The sequence below is a fragment of the Callithrix jacchus genome, chromosome 5 (assembly GCF_049354715.1).
Source record: "Callithrix jacchus isolate 240 chromosome 5, calJac240_pri, whole genome shotgun sequence".
In the NCBI taxonomy this organism is placed as follows: domain Eukaryota; kingdom Metazoa; phylum Chordata; class Mammalia; order Primates; family Cebidae; genus Callithrix; species Callithrix jacchus.
In genome coordinates, this window is record NC_133506.1 from 13,245,635 (window position 1) to 13,263,400 (window position 17,766).

The following is a 17,766-nucleotide window of genomic DNA, read 5'->3' on the forward strand; positions in this document are numbered from 1 at the left end:
ACCTCTTGCACATAGTGTAGCAGCTCAGGGGACTCAGCCTGCTTGTATGGTTGCTGACAGCTTCAAAATAAGGAAGTCTAGGTGGTAGGCAGAAATGGCCTTGTTTTTTGTGAGCTAGTCTCAGAAGTCAGGCAGCATCACTCTGTCACATTCTGTTGGTTGCAAAGTGAGTCACAAGCCTTCTCAAATTCCAGGAGAAGGAATTAGACTCCATTTCTTAATGGAGGAGTAGCAAGGTTCTCAAAAGGCTTGAAGAGAAATATTGTTGCAGTCGTATTTGGCAAATACAGTCTGCCGCAGTCTGAAATTGTAAATGCTTCTTGAGATCCAAACACCAAACAGAGTGCCTGTGTGATGTGATAAATATTACACTGTACAGAAAGTGCAAAAGGAGCCTACCTGAGAAAGCTGAGGATTAAAGAAAACTCTGGAAAGGTTTTTAAAAAGGAGAGGATTAGCATTGGGTATGTGGGACAGAATGAGAGGGGGCATTGAAGGAGCGGGAGATGGCATGGGCACAAAGGAAGCAGTAAGTGCTTAGTGTGGGAGGCGAGCAAAGCACCTTGCATACCCATAGCCAAGTAAGAGCAGTAAGCAAGAAGGATCAGTTGGAAAAGTGCCTCAAAAGCTCTTGATATTCAATTGTTGCAGGAGGAAATAGAAAGTCATTAATCTCTCAGTGGATTTTACTAGCATCCTGAGACCAACTTTTAAAACAATATTAAATGAAATGTTTTAACTTGAATTTTACTGAAATGTGATTATAGTTTATCAAGATCTGAATGTGAATTACTTTTGTTTCAGTGTCCTGTGCCTGCGTGTCGAGGCAGGTCATTTACTGCTGTCCGCATCTCTCCTCTCACAGTTACAGTGGATTGGCAGTCAATCAAGTAAGCAATCAGACTTCCATAAAAGGCAGGCTTTAGCTGTCCCACTGTCAAGTAAATCCATAATTTTACTGTATTATACTGTGCATTTTATCTAAACAATGACAAGGTGTATAGTATAGTAGAAGATTTATTTGATCAAGAGTTTGTATGTTGAAATAATAATTGTCTTTATTTGAAATTTATTCTCTGTCAGATTCCAGAAAGGATTCATTATACAAATATTATGTATTACTGATAAATAGTTGACTTTAGATCTCAATTATGTGATTAATTGAACTGGATATAGGCCATAAGCAAACCTATGTGATTCCTTTCATAATGAGCTATGATAGAAATAATATTGTTTTGAAGTTTTCAGATAAAGAATCCCTTAGAAATGGCGTGTTTCATTTTGTGTTCTTACTGTCGCAATGGGGCATTTTACTAAGGTTTTTTTAATAGCTTTCTTTTTTTGCAAGTCAGAGTTTTCTTAGTGTATGTATTTTTCATCCCATAAATGATACCATTTTTTCTAGCCATAGACTAATAGCTCATTCCTAAATATAAAATAATGGATGGTTTTGAAGTCAGTGCTTTCCAGGAAACCTGGGTGAAATAAGATTGTCCTAAAAACTAAGAACCTAGGGAAAAGATGAGATGGTTTGCTACTAACTGCTTTACCCCCTTCTTTGAAAAATTAAGACCAATATGTATAATAAATAACTGTACTATACGGAGACTTTTACAAATATCCCATTTTTTAAAAGGGGAAATGTTTAGGGACTCTTGGCTGTGATCATATAGCCCATGAGTATATTAGAGCCTGATTTCCTGCCCAGTCTGTGGGACTTTTGCCACTTATGAGGGGACAAAGGGTTATTCTGGAGGTAATGAGTTATTTCAGCTATTCACAGTCACTTACAGATCAAACTCCTTGTTCTATTCTTTCCTCCCTTCTCACTACTGCACTTGACTAGTCTTTAAAAAGCCGTATGGGGGGCGTGAATTGACAGTGGAGTGGCGAGTGATCCTGGAGCAAGGTTTGAAGTCATGCAGGTTAGGTGGATGCCAATGCCTGGCCCATGACCTGAAAAACATTGAGAGGTAATCTAGATGTATGATGAATATATTCCAAAGTTATTATTTTAATGTTCAATGATTGTACTTACATTAATTATTTAAGTAATTAAGTAAAAAAAGCTTTAATGTAATAACATATACTTGTTTTTAAAAATTCAATCAATGTGGAAGGGCTCAGTCCCCACAACTTGCTGTTACATTATACATAACTGTAGATACCATTCTTACATGTCTTTCATCCTTCACTTTACTGCATCCATTCTGTGTGAGCTGAGGACATTAGAAACATACTTGTTCTTACATCTTCCACTCCTAGACTTTCTCAGTTCTGGCATTACTTTAGATTGTTAAAGGTTACCTTCTGTCTTCTAATTATAATTGTCTTCCAGGCTTTACTTATAGGTCATGTCAAATAAAAACAATAAACAGGCATTTACATTTTGATGTTAATAGAAATTCCCCAGATAAGTAATATGAGCTTCTGACTTCTCCCACATCTTTTCTACTGCTCCTTGTGTACTTAATAGTAGAAGCCAGTTCTGGAACTGGCTAGGCAGTACCTACCCTTTTAGTAGGTAACCTAGCATATGCAGAAGCCTCTGTGGATCTTAACCATCTTCTTGCTCCACTTGGCGGGTATCTCTTCCACTTCAGGGGCTATTAACTTTATTACCAGAATTATTAATATAAAATCCCCAGCTCTGTCCCAATATCAAACACCCCTTTTCGTCTGATAAGTCCTTATTACAGCAGTCCTTCTACTCCTTTCCCTTCCCATTTTATTAACATAAAGATGTAAATAAAGTTCAACGAAGAACCAAGTAAAGTGATCAAATGCCAGGCAAAGGAGATACAATTTATGTCACTGGGTTTTGCTGTTTTGTTTCGTTGGTTTTTACTCTTTAAATGAAAGTGGCCCAAGCATCAAATTATCTTTTCTTATACTCTGCTAGTTATTTGGAATTATCCCATATTTTAGTGTGCATCATATTTAGACTATAACTTTGTTGTTTAGTACTTCATTTTTCCTAAGGCTTCTAAGTGCTGGTTTTACATCTTAGAATACGCCTGTACCATTTCACCATAATTTTCCATTCTCTCTTCAATACTATGGAATATATGAAATCCACCTTTTATTCTAAAAAAAAAAAAAAACACCTTCCTCCTGCTTGAGTCTGGATCAGTAGTTCTCTAGTCCTGCATTCCTGCTTCATCCTGGGATCTTCCTTCATTGCACATTTGTTTTTCTAAGGAATATTCTTAGGTAAATTTTCAGAAAGTATGCATGAGAGGCAAAAAGTTCTAAGCACTTGCATGTCTGAAAGTGTCTTTATTTGGATCTTAGTCTGGCGAAGAGCTTGCCTGGCTTTTGAGGTCGCTTGGTTTTAATTTTCCTTGCCGTTTATGAGAGGGCTGGTGCTGGTCATTCCTTTGAGGACTGGACTTTTCCTCCTCTTTGTAACCATTTTATCTATGGTGCTCTGAAAGGGTGAGAGTGTATCTAATTGTCTCTATCCTGCTTGATTGGCAAGATCTTTTGTCTTCAACTCTAGAATATCTGACGTTTTCTCAGCTTCCTATCAGATGTATCCCTTGGATTATTCATTTGTTTTAACTTTTTTCTCACCCTTTCATTTTGTTTGTGCTGTTTTCTAGATTTGTTTAGCTTTTTCTTATATCCTCTCTACAAGTGTTTGATTTTTACATACATACTTTAAATTTTTTTGATTTTGTACTTGTTTTCCTATAGTTCCCTTTTTATAGCAGCTTATTCTTGTTGTATGATGGTAATATTTTCTCAAAACTCCTAGGCAGTTTTTTGTTTTTAATGCTCCCTGAATTATTGACATTTAGTTTTCAAATGTCTGATGAGGAATGAGAAAGTAGTTGAAGTAGGTAGGATAGATTTTCTTTGTAATTTTGTAGATAGTAGTTTTTTTCTCATAAGACTTCACCCCTGAATACAAAGATAGGGGTTTTGGCTATCAGATTTTGCTTTATAAATGTTTTTTTGAATTGGAATTTGGGTTTTCAAATGCTAGAACAGAGTCTTTATTCTGAGGCTCTGATATTCTCACTGCACACTTTAGCTCTCTTCACAGAAGGGAGGGGTTTGTTTTCTTATAACAGTGCTCTGGTTTTTGCCAGATGAAGAAGTACTCAGTCTTCCCTACCCACCTGTCCACCCACCTTCTCCAGAAACTGAACAGCTATTCCATGACTTGTCTTTCAATTGATTATCCTGTTTTCTTCCAGCCATCCACTTCTGCCTTCCATTCCTGCCACATCCAACTTGGAAGCTTCTCTGAGGCTCTGCTAAGAACACTGGGTCTCACTTTTCTTGTAGGTTTATAGGTTTTGCCTGTGTGTATTCTGGACTTCATTTTATCTGTCAATACTTTACCATTTGCTGTTTTCAAAAATTTAATTAATATCTCATTTGCTGATGATACCTCTACATACCACAAAATTTTTGGTGACTAATTTCGGTGGACATTTTGGAGGCTAGGCAAATACATATGCTCATTGTGCCATCTTGAATTGGAAACTGCTGAAGTAATTTTAGATACACCATTAAACTGTTCATAAACAAATCTGCCTTTAGCTCAGCATCGTGTGGACCCTGCAGAGTTAATATCTCACAGAAACCATCTAAAGTAAGTATTCTAACTGAAAACTATTGTAACTTTTTAGAATCCAAGAGTTGATGTCTGAGGATCAGAGAGAAGCAGGTCGGATTCCACGAACAATAGAATGTGAGCTTGTTCATGATCTTGTGGATAGCTGTGTCCCAGGAGACACAGTGACTGTTACTGGAATTGTCAAAGTCTCAAATGCTGAAGAAGGTATGGTACAACTCTTCATTATTTCTCTCTCAATAATGATTTGTCAATATTCATCTTTTCTAAGATGTTCCTGAATCTCAAATAATTTGAGGATTTCTTGTTCCTTACATAAGATGAAATGTCCCCTTTAAAAAAACATTTATTTATATAGCTCACTATGACTTTGTTTTATATTCTAGTTGAGTCATTGTAGGGAAAATGAAAATACCAACTGTCATGTTTAATACTTTGAATTTACAGGTTGTCGAAATAAGAATGACAAGTGCATGTTCCTTTTGTACATTGAAGCAAATTCTATTAGTAATAGCAAAGGACAGAAAACAAAGACTTCTGAGGATGGATGTAAGCATGGAATGTTGATGGAGTTCTCACTCAGAGATCTTTATGCCATCCAAGAGATTCAAGCTGAAGAGAACCTGTTTAAACTCATTGTCAAGTATGGATGCAGTTATTTGAAATTCTATTACATAAATGCATGTTGGGGGTTCTCTTGGCTACAGGTAACAAAAAACTAGTCAAAATGGTCAACTACAGTCCATGTACCAAAATCCATCACACCATCCACTTGAGTATGGCCCATGAACTAAGAATAAGAATGATTTATATATTTTTTTAATGGTTGAAAAAAATTAAAAGAATATTTCACAACACATGAACTTACATGAAATTCAGATTTCAGTGTTCATAAATGAAAGTTTTATTGGGACACAGCCACACTCATTCATTTATATAGTGTGCTGCTTTTGTGCTACAGTGGCAGAGTTGAATAGTTGTTACAGAGAATATATATATGGATCACATATTTTTGCTCTGTCCTTTTATGGAAAAAATTTGCTGATCTCTAGTTTAAACAATAAGGAATATTTAAGCTTACACAGGAAGTTTGTTGCTCAACAGAAGAGGGAGGGAACAGTGAATTCCAAAGCCATTTCAGTTAATTGTATGTAGGGTGGTGTTCATAGAGATTCAAATAGAAGTTACTTGTATTCAATAAGTATTTGATAGTTTTATTTCCATGCTATTGCCATGCCACGGAGAGGAAGCAAAGTATAGGCATTTTTTGCTGTAGTGGTTAAGAGCTTTTCTTTGGAGACAAACCTAAGTTAGGCTCCTGCTTTGGGCATTTACTTCCAGTGTGATCTGGGACACGTGACTTAATTTCCCCTTTATTTGTATCACCTTAAAATGGAAATAATAAGACCTATCTCAGAAGGTTGTTTTAAAGATTAAGTGGAATTTTATGATGTACTTGCCATAATTACCGCAACATAGTGTTGTTACTTTTGATAATTTTTTGACAGTTTTGGGGATAATTTTGAAGAAATAGGAGAAAATGAGAGAGACTGAATAACAGATATATCTAAGAGAGGTAAAGAACTGAGAACATTTTAATTAGCTAGGCGTTGTGGCGCATGTCTGTAGGCTGAGGCAGGAGAATCCCTTGAACCTGGGAGGGGGAGGTTGCAGTGAGCCGAGGTATGCCATTGCACTTCAGCCGAGGCAATAGAGTGAGGCTCCATCTCAAAAAAAAAAAAAAGTGATCTTGGCTGGGCACCTTTGCTCACACTTTTAATCTCAACACTTTGGGAGTCCTAGGCAGGTGGATCACCTGAGGTCAGGAGTTCAAGACCAGCCTGACCAATATGGCGAAACCCCATCTTTACTTAAAATACAAAAATTAGCCATGCGTGGTGGTGGGTGCCTGTAATCCTAGCTTCTCAGGAGGCTGAGACAGGAAAATCTCTCAAACCAGGGAGGTGGAGGTTGCAGTGAGCCATGATCATGCCACTGCACTCCAGCCTGGGCAACAGATCAAGACTGCCTCACACACACACCAAAAGGTATCTTCTTCTCTGCTATTCATTAGGCTTACGTTTATAAGAGGATTTGATGCTTTTTATTCCTTACTTCAGTATGTTAATTAGCTGACTGAGTAAAGAATAGTGCTCCACTCGGGTTTTTTGTCCTTAAATTCTCAGAGACTTCCCTCTGAATAAATAGCCACCAGACCCACCCTGGAAGAGAGGCTGCTCTAAACTAGGGTTGGGGGCTGGTCTGGGAGTGATCCTTTGAGCAGGTGGCCAAGGAAGCAACCTGGTTGAGAATTCAGACACGTCTTTGGTTCCTCTTAATGGTTAGAAATTAAAACTGAACATTTTTAGTGGTCCCTCTTCTCCCATACTTATAGAAAAATAAGTATGAAAAACTTGAGTTTTCTTCCCACAGTTTGTTTTTTTCTCCCCGTGTTAGTGATTTCAGCACCAAAACTAGAATTTTTCATAGTCCTTCATTAGCCTAGCAGAGATTGGCAAACTAGACAGGCTGCCTGTTTTTGTAAGTAAGGTTTTATTAAAACACAGTCCCACCCATTTTACTTACATTACTGTTCATAGTTGCTTGCACACTACAAGTTGAGTAGTTGTGACTGAGACAATATAGCCTGCAAAGCTGAAAGTACTTTCTGGCCCTTTAAGGAAAAGTTTTTCAACCCCTCCTAGGCGACAGTAGAAGTTTATATTTTAGTTTAGTTTCCTTCAGAAGCAATGACTTGGGTCAACATAGTTTACTCGGGAGGTGATTCTGGAGTTACTGGTAGGGAAATGGGGAAGTGATGGCAGCCATTGTATGGTGCCTTAACGAACAGGCGACCCACTAGCATCTGGGACATAATCTTCCTGGGCCAATAGAACACCCCACTGTGTAAAGCTAGCCTCAGTATTTTCCCATTTAAGGGCCAGCATTGGGGTCTGCCCCCAAGAGTGTTAAATACCTCAGCACTTCTGGCCTGCCCATCCTGCCTGCTGATGATGCCTGTGTGGCCATAGAAAGGTCTTTGGCAGACAGGTGCAGATGCCAATAGGAAGCTGGCAGTGATCATGAAGGCGCATACTGAACAGTAAGTGCCAAGGGGATACAAGCGCGACACCACCTCCTTCTGTGCTTACATATATTAAAAGGGAGTAAAGACTCACATTTAACTCCTGATTGTCTCTCCCACCCTATTTTTGTTTGTTTCTTGTTTATAGAATTGACAAATGTAAATATACTTCTTTATACTCTTTTTCTTTTTTTTGGAGACAGGGTCTTGCTGTGTTGCCCAGATTGGATTGCAGTGGCACAATCACAGCTCACTGTAGCTTCAAACTCCTGGCCTCAAGTTATTCTGCCACCTCAACCTCATAAGTAGCTGGAACTAAAGGCATGTGCCACTACATCTGGCTAATTGAAACATTTTTTTTGTGGATATCAAGGTCTCACTTTGTTGCACAGGCTAGTTTTGAACTTTTGGGCTGAAGCGATCTTCCCCCTTCAGCCTCCCAGAGTGCTTGCTGGGATTACAGGCATGAACCTGTAAATGAAAAATAAAATTCTAAGGCCCCCCAGCCATCTGAATGGACTTCCTCCTCAGCCAGGGCTCTTAAAATTTAATCTGAAAGACTGATTCAGGCCATGAAAGGAAGTGGGGGGTCAGACATGCCTTATTATACCTCTCTAGCATTTATGTCAACACAACAGTCTGATAAGAAACATTTTACAGCCTGTTCTCTCTGAAGGCTGCTAGCTAAATGCTTCATCTGCATGATAAAACTTTGGTCTCCACAACCTCTTATGCAACCCAAATATTCCTTTCTACTGATCTCAGGTCTTTAGACAAATTCAACCAATTGTCAACCAGAAAATGTTTAAATTTACCTGTAGCCTGGAATCCCATGCTTTGAGTTATCTCACCTTTCTGGTTCTACAAAACACTCTACTCATTTATTTAATTTGATCCTTTGACTTGAACTGAAAAAAAATGACATTTTATTCCATCTTACAGTATTATATATTAAGTTCACTCCTTAGCCTCCTTTCAGTGACTTGGCTGCACAGGTCTAAAGATGTCTATTCACATAAAATACAGTATGATCCTGTATCCTAAAGTGGAAGAGCATGATTGTGATGCATTTTAAGGCTAGATCTGTAAGAGCAACATTATATTTGGTTACTTATGATGCTTTGCAAGTATCCTCTTTTCCTTATGTAGGCAGTTTTTAAAACATTCTAACCTTTATAGATTAACCAAGAATTTTGAGAAATTTACTGTAGGAATAAAATTTGAGTTGAGGGGATGTAAATTTTTTACATTTATCTTTTGATATTAAATAAAGCAAGTTAAACAAATTGTAAAGGAGATCTAATGGGTCAGTGAAGTATAAATTAGAATTCATAAGTTGTGTTCTGTTTTTCAGCTCGCTTTGCCCTGTCATTTTTGGTCATGAAGTAAGTATTTTACTTAATCTTTACTTAAAAAGTATATAAAGTTAGCAAAAATAGCATATAAAGACTTTGCAGAAAGTAGCAAATTTCTCTTGGCCATTTATATTATACGACGAATTTTTATTCATAAATTAATGATATGGAGACAAGCCAACTACAGCTCCTTTTATTTATTTATTTTTTTTAAGACAGGGTCTTGCTCTGTCACCCAGGCTAGAGTGTGATGGCGCAGTCATGGCTCACTGCAGCCTTGAGCCTTGGGGCTCAGGTCATCCTCCTGACCTCAACCTCCTGAGTAGCTGGGACTACAGGCATGCACCACCATGCACAGCTAATTTTTAAAAAAAATTTTTTAGCAATGGGGTTTCCCCATGTTGTACAGGCTGGTCTCTAAGTCCTGGTCTCAAGTGATCCACTCAATTTAGCCTCCAAAGTGCTGGGATTATACGTGTCAGCCATATAGCTCCTTTTAAGAAAAAGCTCTTACCAATGAGAGTAAGTAGAAATGGGCTTTTATTTTATTTATTTTGAGATGGAGTCTTGCTCTGTCACCCAGGCTGGAGTGCAGTGGTGTGATCTTGGCTCACTGCAGCCTCTGCCTCCCAAGTTCAAACAATTTTCCTACCTCAGCCTGCTGAGTAGCTGGGACTACAGGCATGCTCCACCACAACCCAGCTAATTTTGGTAAGAAATGGGCTTTTAAAGTGACCAGATACTGCCAGTATTAAAGCAGAAACAAATGTTTCTCATTTTTGTGGAGTGGATTGATGTTTTGCAAGGTAGGTCTTGGTAATTTCTAAGATACCTCTCTGATCTTATATCCTTTCAAGTTTTTACTTTTTAATCATTTATATCATAGAAGTTTGTTTTTAGATTTCCTTTTCTTAGAAAAAAGAATTAACATTCAATCATCCTTTTAAAACAATCACCAAACAAATCAGTGTCATAGAAGGAGGACCCCTTTGCTAGTCATCTTTATGTTTTCCTTACTTCTGTTTTTTGTTCTTTTTCGCACTTGAGCTTGTTAAAGCAGGTTTGGCATTAGCACTATTTGGAGGAAGCCAGAAATATGCAGATGACAAAAACAGAATTCCAATTCGAGGAGACCCACACATCCTTGTTGTTGGAGATCCAGGCTTAGGAAAAAGTCAGATGCTCCAGGTAGAAAATCAGTCATTTAATGTTTGGTCTTTTGCTTACAAAATGCATGAATAATTCACAAGTGAATTTTCTCAAAGCATATAGTATGTGTGTTCCAGAGGACATTGTTAGGTGGTATAAGTGAATTGGAGTTTGTGTGAGTAATATGTAATTTATATCTGGCCGTATTTTTAAATTGAGCCAGTTTCCTGTTACACAGGCTGTACAGACACCCTGGTCTGTTGAGACATCACCTATTAGGAAATATTAACCGTTTCTCTAACCCCATAGTAGAGATGGGGTTTTGCTATGTTGCCCAGGTTGGTATTGAACTCCCGGGCTCAAGCAGATCTGCCTGCCTCAGCCTCCCAAAATGCTGGGATTATAGGTGTGAGCCACTGCGCTCAGCCAGTGTGCTTTCTAAAAATGCCTATGACCCCCTTCTGTCCCACTCAATGTGGAAAATTGACCAGGGCTTCCCTGGCCCTTTGGTAAGTTGTAGTAGTGTGACTTCTGAATCTTTGTCCAAGGATTGAGACTCTGGCTGTACATCACAATTACTTTTGGAGCTCTTTGAAAATACCATGGCCTACCACAAGCCAATTGAGTTTAGAGTTTTCATGTTAGGGTCTTAGTGTCTGTATGTATACAGCAGTGCACAGATGATTCTGATACACAGCCAAGCTTGACAACTGCTTTGATCTTGTCATTACATTGTAAACCCACTGTCCTTCATATCAGAGTCATCCTTTTTTGCCTGTGGTTGAGTGTTGAACCAGTCATCATTTTCATTCCTTCTATAACATTTCATATATATTTGGTTCCTTTTGGCCAGCTGAGGCTACTTTTTTTTTTTTTTTTTTTGAGACGGAGTTTCGCTCTTGTTACCCAGGCTGGAGTGCAATGGCGCAATCTCGGCTCACCGCAACCTCCGCCTCCTGGGTTCAGGCAATTCTCCTGCCTCAGCCTCCCGAGTAGCTGGGATTACAGGCACGCACCACCGTGCCCAGCTAATTTTTTTGTATTTTTAGTAGAGACGGGGTTTCACCATGTGAGGCTACTTTTTAAAAAAATTCTACTCTGAGACCTCACTATAAGCCTGACGACTGAGGTACAGGGTACCCCTTATAGGTGAAACAAAATAAGCCTTATAATGAACAGGAATCTGGGCACAGTGGCTCACACCTATAATCCTAATACTTTGGGAGGCCAAGGCGGAAGGATTACTTGAGGCCAGGAGTTCAACACCAGCCTGGGCAACAAAGTGAGACCCCCCCGCCCATCTCTACAAAAAAATAAAAGAATTAGCTGGGCATGGTGGCACACACCTGTAGTCCCTGCTACTCAGGAGGCTGCAGCAGGAGGACTGCTTGAACCTAGGAGTTGGAGAATGCCAGGAGCCATGGTTGTGCAACTGCACCCAGCCTGGGCAATAGGTCAAGATCTTGTCTTAAAAAAAAAAAAAAAAAAAAATGAAAACAGTATATTTAGAATATGTAGGAAAACATGCAGGTGGGGATCTGAATTGTTACAGCTTTTTTTTCTGCCTTTTGTGGTGTTGTACATGTGCATATGCATGTAACTTTGGAATTAGTGAATTATAGGTGGGAGCCTGCTTTAACCCCTAGAGTGTCTTTATTATCTGTACAAATCTCATAATTTATACATATTGCTTGCAGTATATACAACTTCCATTTTTTTGCTCTTTTTTTTTTTTCCAAGAAATGTTTCTTGGCAGATAGTTGTTCTAAAATATATCTAGTGGTATTGAAAGTGTTAATACCAAGAAGTTACATTGGCAGTTTTTCTTGTTTTTCAAACCTGGAATAATGCCTTCAAAACCCTTGACTCAGTTTAAAAATAGAATCTGTAACATTAATGGAAATTAAACATTGTGAATAGTATAGAGTATGACATGTAAGCCACACTAAGCCAGGGTTTTTAAAAACTATACTAACAGGCTGGGTGCGGTGGCTCATGCCTGTTATCACAACACTTTGGGAGGCCAAGGCAGGAGGACCCAGCTGGGCAATATAGTGAGATCCTGTCTCAAAAAACAATTTTTAAAAAATTAAGTGTGGTGGCATGTGCCTGTAGTTTCAACTACTCAGGAGGCTGAAGTTTTGGACCAGCCTGGGCAACATAGTGAAACCTTGATTCTACAAAAAATAAATTAGCCAGGCATGGTGGCATGCTCCTGTAGTCCCAGCTACTAGGGAAGCCAAGGTGGAGGATCACTTGAGCTCAGGACTTCAAGGTGGCTGTGAGCTATGATTGTCCCACTGCACTCCAGCCTGGATGACAAAGTGAGGCCCTGTCTCAAAAATAATAAATATAAAAATTAAGCTAAAACAAACAGTTAAGAACTACTTACTTTATATTTTTAATTCTCTTTTCTTCTGACTACTTAGTAAACCATCATACTCTTGTGTTATGAGATTTCTTATAAAGACTAATAACATGTATAAGTAGCAAAAATAATGATAATTACTACTTATTGAGCCAGCACCATAGGATAGCAGTGGGTGTTTGAGATATGAATACTGTCCCTTGGAATTGGGCAGTGCATTGCCATACACAGTGGTTCTACATTGGGCACTTATATGCCAGGTACCAAATTAAGTGCCTTGCATACATGATTTCACTTATTCTTCAGGGCAATGCTGTGATAAAACATGAGGAAGCTGAGGCTCAGAGAGGTCTGAGAGCCACACAGCTGGTGCATGATTTAAACAGGTCTGCCTGACTCCAGAGAGCTATCCTTTTTTTTTTTCCCCCTAAGACGGAGTCTCACTCTGCTGCCCAGGCTGGAGTGCAGTGGTGCGATCTTGGCTACTTTTAACTCTTGTGCTATTTACTTTTCTTCCTGCTATAGCTTGTCTGCTCAGAAGGTGAGCATGTATTGAGCCATTTTATTACCTGATGTTTAAAGAAGCATTGGAACCTTCAAAATTAAAATTGGTACTCATGCTTTTGCTTTTTGAACTTGAAAATGAAGCATAAATTGGAATTGTGTTGAGTATTTATATGACCACAGACTTCAGAATCAGACTACCTGGGTCTGATTGAATCCTGACTTTCCACCTTCATAGCTGTATAGTTCCTCATTCACTCTTTGTTGGCCTTGGTTTTGACATCAGCAAATCAGGATATAATGATACCTTCCTCTGATGGTGATGGTGCACCTTGTACCATAAAGTTCTTAAAAGGAGGCCTAGGCGGGCAGATCATGAGGTTAGGAGTTCAAGACCAGCCTCGCCAATATGGTGAAATTCCATCTCTACTAAAAATACAAAAATCACAAAATAAAGAAAAAAGAAAAAACACAACAAAAAATACAAAAATTAGCCAGGTGTGGTGGTAGGCACCTGTAGTCCCAACTACTCGGGAGGCTGAAGCAGGAGAATTTCTTAAACCTGGGAGGCAGAGGTTGCAGTGAGTGGAGATCGTGCCACTGCACTCCAGCCTGGGTGATAGAGCGAGACTCTGTCTCAAAAACAAACAAACAAACAAACAAACAACCTAACGTTTGTGAGCACTTGCGGTTAGCTATTACTTCCCTTTTGTTTTGGATGATTCTCTTAAACATTTTGTTTCCATAGGCAGTGTGCAATGTTGCTCCACGTGGCGTGTATGTTTGTGGTAACACCACAACCACCTCTGGTCTGACGGTAACTCTTTCAAAAGATAGTTCCTCTGGAGATTTTGCTTTGGAAGCTGGTGCCCTGGTACTTGGTGATCAAGGTGAGAAGCCAAAAGGAATAATTAGTGATTCTGGGGCTTTTTAAAAAGACTTTCCTTTTCAGTTAATTTTTTTACATTCTATTTAAGAGACATTTAGATAGCACAGTCCTAACCAGTGACTTGACACTGTCGGAAATAATCATTGGAAATGCAGTATCATCATTTTTATACTACAGAATTGAAACTGTACTTAATGTCATTCATTTTCAGAATCTTATAGCAGTTACAAGTATGTGTAAAAATCAAATAAATATGTGTAGTTCCCTAAACTTCCCATTTCATACCACCCATCACATTTGTGATCATTTTTTTTTAAGCCTGTTTTGAAGCTTTATAGTAAGCTCCTTGGAAGGTGAGATTTGGATGTCTTGTGGACTGCCATGTTCCCATTGCCTAGTACATAGGCATACAGTAAATACATATATTATTTAGTTTAGAATAGTTTAGAAACCTTGGCACTGATAAAAAAGGTGGATGTCATCCTTTGCTCACAGAAGACTTGCAATAAGAGATTAGAGCTGTTACTCTAGATGTTTTTTTCTTTTTATGAGACAGAGTCTTGCTCTGTCACCTACGCTAGAGAGCAGTGGTACAATCTCAGCTTGCAGCAACCTCTGCCTCCCAGGCTTAAGCCATTCTCGTGCCTCAGCCTCCTGAGTAGCTAGGATTACAGGTATGTGTGACCACATCCAGCTAATCTTTGTATTTTTAGTAGAGATGGAATTTCACCATGTTGGCCAGGCTGATCTCGAACTCCTCAAGTGATCTGTCTACCTCATCTCCCAAAGTGCTGGGATTACAGACTACAGGCATGAACCACCGCATCTGGCCTACTTCAGAATGAATAGTTTTGCTATATTGTAACCCAACTTGTTTTTTTCAGGATTTGAGTGATAGGTGATAAGAAATCCAGGCGTAGGCTCAGCAAGAAGAAACCTACATTGGGCTTTGCAACCTAAGTTTCTCTTTGTGATGCCTTAACCTTATTGAAAAACACATGTTCCCATTGCATGTGTCAGGCAGTGCCCAGATTCCAGTCCAGTAAGGTCATTCGTTCTTTCTGGTTTGCCAGTGACTTCCACATTTCTGAACCTCGTACCTGGTAGCCACATTTGACACAGTTAATCACTCCCTCCTCTTTGAGACCCTTGAAACTCTCCTTGGTTTCCAGGCCACTTTATTTCATTCTTTGCTTCTTTCTCAGTGTTTACTGGTTCTTCATCTCCATAACCTCTTATCTGTTGTTAACTAAGGTGCTTGCTTCTTGGACCCTTTGTCTTGTTGGTCTATATTTACCTTCATGTTGATCTTATATCATTTCATAGCTTTACCTCCCTATCTGTGAAAAATTCTAAATTTATTATCTCCTTTCCTTTAAACATCAGGCACATATATTGTCTACACAGTATCTCCACAAATTTCTTAAACTTAGCATGTCTAAAATTAAAATCCTGATTTTGTCTTTCAAATCTATTTTCAGTCTTCCTCATCTCAGTAAATGACAACTCTCTCATTCTAATTGTTCAAATCAGAAAACATGGAGCCATCTTTGACTTTTTCTCATGCCCCACATTAATCTGTTGGCAAATGTTGTTGACTCTACTGTCAAAACATATCCAGTATCAAACCACTTCTTCACCATCCTGTCTCACATGGATTATTACTGTAATCTCCCAGTTGGCATGCCTGTAACCACCCTTGCCCCTTCCTGTTATTTTTAATACAGTAGCATAATCTCATTAAAATTAGATTATGTTATTCTTTTGCTCAAAACCCTCTAGTAACTGCCCATCTTGCTCAGAGTGAAAGCCAAAGCCTTGAGAGTGGCCCAGGGCCATTCATGTTCTGGCCTTTCACCTCTTTTGCCTCCTTATCTGCTGCTTCCCTGTTTCCTCTTCTCTAGGTCCACTGGTGGCCCTACCTTAGACACCAGCAGCACACCAGGCAGGTCACATTTCCTCATAAGGGCCTTTGTACTTGCTGTTTGGTTTGCCTGGAGTGTTGTTACCCCACATATAGCTGCTAAGGCTTGTTTTCTTTCCCCCTTCATGTTTTGCTCAAATGTCCTGACCCTAATTAGGCCTTCCCTAAATATTGTATTTTAAGTCATAACCTCCCCTGCCCCTGCTGCCACCTTAGCAGACCTTATTCTCCTTACCTTACTCTATGTTTTCCTTCCATAGCACTTTTCACCTTCTATATGGTTTACTTTTTATTGCCTACCCTGCATTGGCTGAGTAGAACGTAAGCTTCACAAAAGCAGGGAATTTTGTCTTTTCACCGTCATACCCAGCATGCCTAGAACATAGTACTGGTATATAAAGGGCATGCAGTTTATTGAATTTATAAATCTATTGCATTTATATCCAGTAAGTATTTGCTGAAAAACAAATACATAAAACATGTATCTGGTTATTATATAGCTCATCAGAAGTAAGAATCTCTTTGCTAAGTTGCCAGGTGAAGAAAGTGTAGTAATAAAAAGGTAATAATTATTAAACCATGAAACTTTTCATTAACTAGCAGTAGAAGGTGATTTGGAGGGTTTTTAAAATTTTTTAATGCCAGCACTTTGGGAGGCTGAGGTGGGTGGAGCACTTGAGACCAGGAATTTGAGGCCAGCCTGGCCAGCATTGCAGAACTCTGTCTCTACTACAAATACAAAAATTAGCTGGGTGAGGTGGCGCATGCCTGTAATCCCTGCTGCTCAGGTGGCTGAGGCACAAGAATCACTTGAACCAAGGAGGTGGGGGTTGCAGAGAAACATGATGGTGCCACTGTACTCCAGCCTGGACCACAGAGTGAAATTCTGTCTCAGAAAAAAAAGTTCAAAGTTTATGTTTCATGCTTTAAAACAAGGGGTCAGTAAACTGGTCCATAGGTCAAACCAGCCAGCGGCCTGTTTTAGTACAGTCCACAAGCTAAAACTGGCTTTTTTGTTTTTAAAAGATTGTAAAGTACAAACAAACAGAAAAGCCCAAGAATATTTAAGATTGTGCATGGCGTGTGAAACTTAAAATATGTACTTCTGCCCCTTTGCAGAAAAGGTTTCCCAGCTCCTGCTTTACACTTTGAAAAGTGACAGCCAAAGTCGGAAGTAGCTTGACTTTCTTCCTACCCCATTCCCATCTCTGAGGAATGTGCTAGTAGTCTTGAAAATTTCCGATAATACCATGAATCCAGAGGTATAGGCAGACAGAGCAATGGGCAGCTCAGGGAAAGGTGGCAATAAAGCCTTTGAGTGTACCACTGCTAGGATCTTAGCAGAGGCAGGGAAGGCTCACCACGTCCTAGAGCTCCACATTGAACAGCGGGAACAGACTAATGCACTGGGATCCTCTGGCATGAATATGGGACACATTCCAAACAGAGGGGTGTGAACCCTCTCAGAAGAGACATCAGCAAGAAAGGTAGCACACAGTTCAACAAAGTTCCCCTTACCTCCCCCTTCTAAATCATTAGGTTACCAAAAAGTGCAAAATGTAGCTGGAAAGGAGAAAATGGGTCAAAATTACATTGAGAAGAGTATTGACAAGAATTCATGTATACCATGTTGGAAAAAATAGGTTTGCACAGAGCAGCCATTATTTTACATGAGCAAGGTAAAGAGACAGTATGGCAGCTATGAAGAAATATTCTTACATACACTTAATATGCCAAATAAAAGACCTCACTCTAGACAAAATTATAATCTAAGGAACAAATGAAAATTTCCCGTGAATGTTTCATGTTTGATAAGAACATGAATTTAATGAAATAGCTCAAAACAAGGAGATGATAAGGATATGAGAGACAAATTGACAGCTAACAATGTTATTAAACTTATA

At 39.1% G+C, this 17,766-nt stretch overlaps 1 protein-coding gene across 3 annotated transcripts in view; it reads left to right on the forward strand.

Annotated features, from left to right (window-relative positions):
- Positions 1-17,766, forward strand: part of MCM8 (minichromosome maintenance 8 homologous recombination repair factor) — a 41,765-nt gene that overhangs the window by 10,539 nt on the left and 13,460 nt on the right. For 2 of the 3 annotated variants that reach the window (XM_078371325.1, XM_002747338.7), the window contains exons 8-13: positions 805-890; positions 4,644-4,795; positions 5,036-5,231; positions 9,028-9,058; positions 10,076-10,216; positions 13,798-13,939. In XM_078371325.1, the coding sequence (XP_078227451.1) occupies positions 805-890; positions 4,644-4,795; positions 5,036-5,231; positions 9,028-9,058; positions 10,076-10,216; positions 13,798-13,939 (748 nt within the window). The remainder of the gene's footprint in view (positions 1-804; positions 891-4,643; positions 4,796-5,035; positions 5,232-9,027; positions 9,059-10,075; positions 10,217-13,797; positions 13,940-17,766) is intronic. The other variant, XM_008995724.5, reaches the window with a different exon arrangement.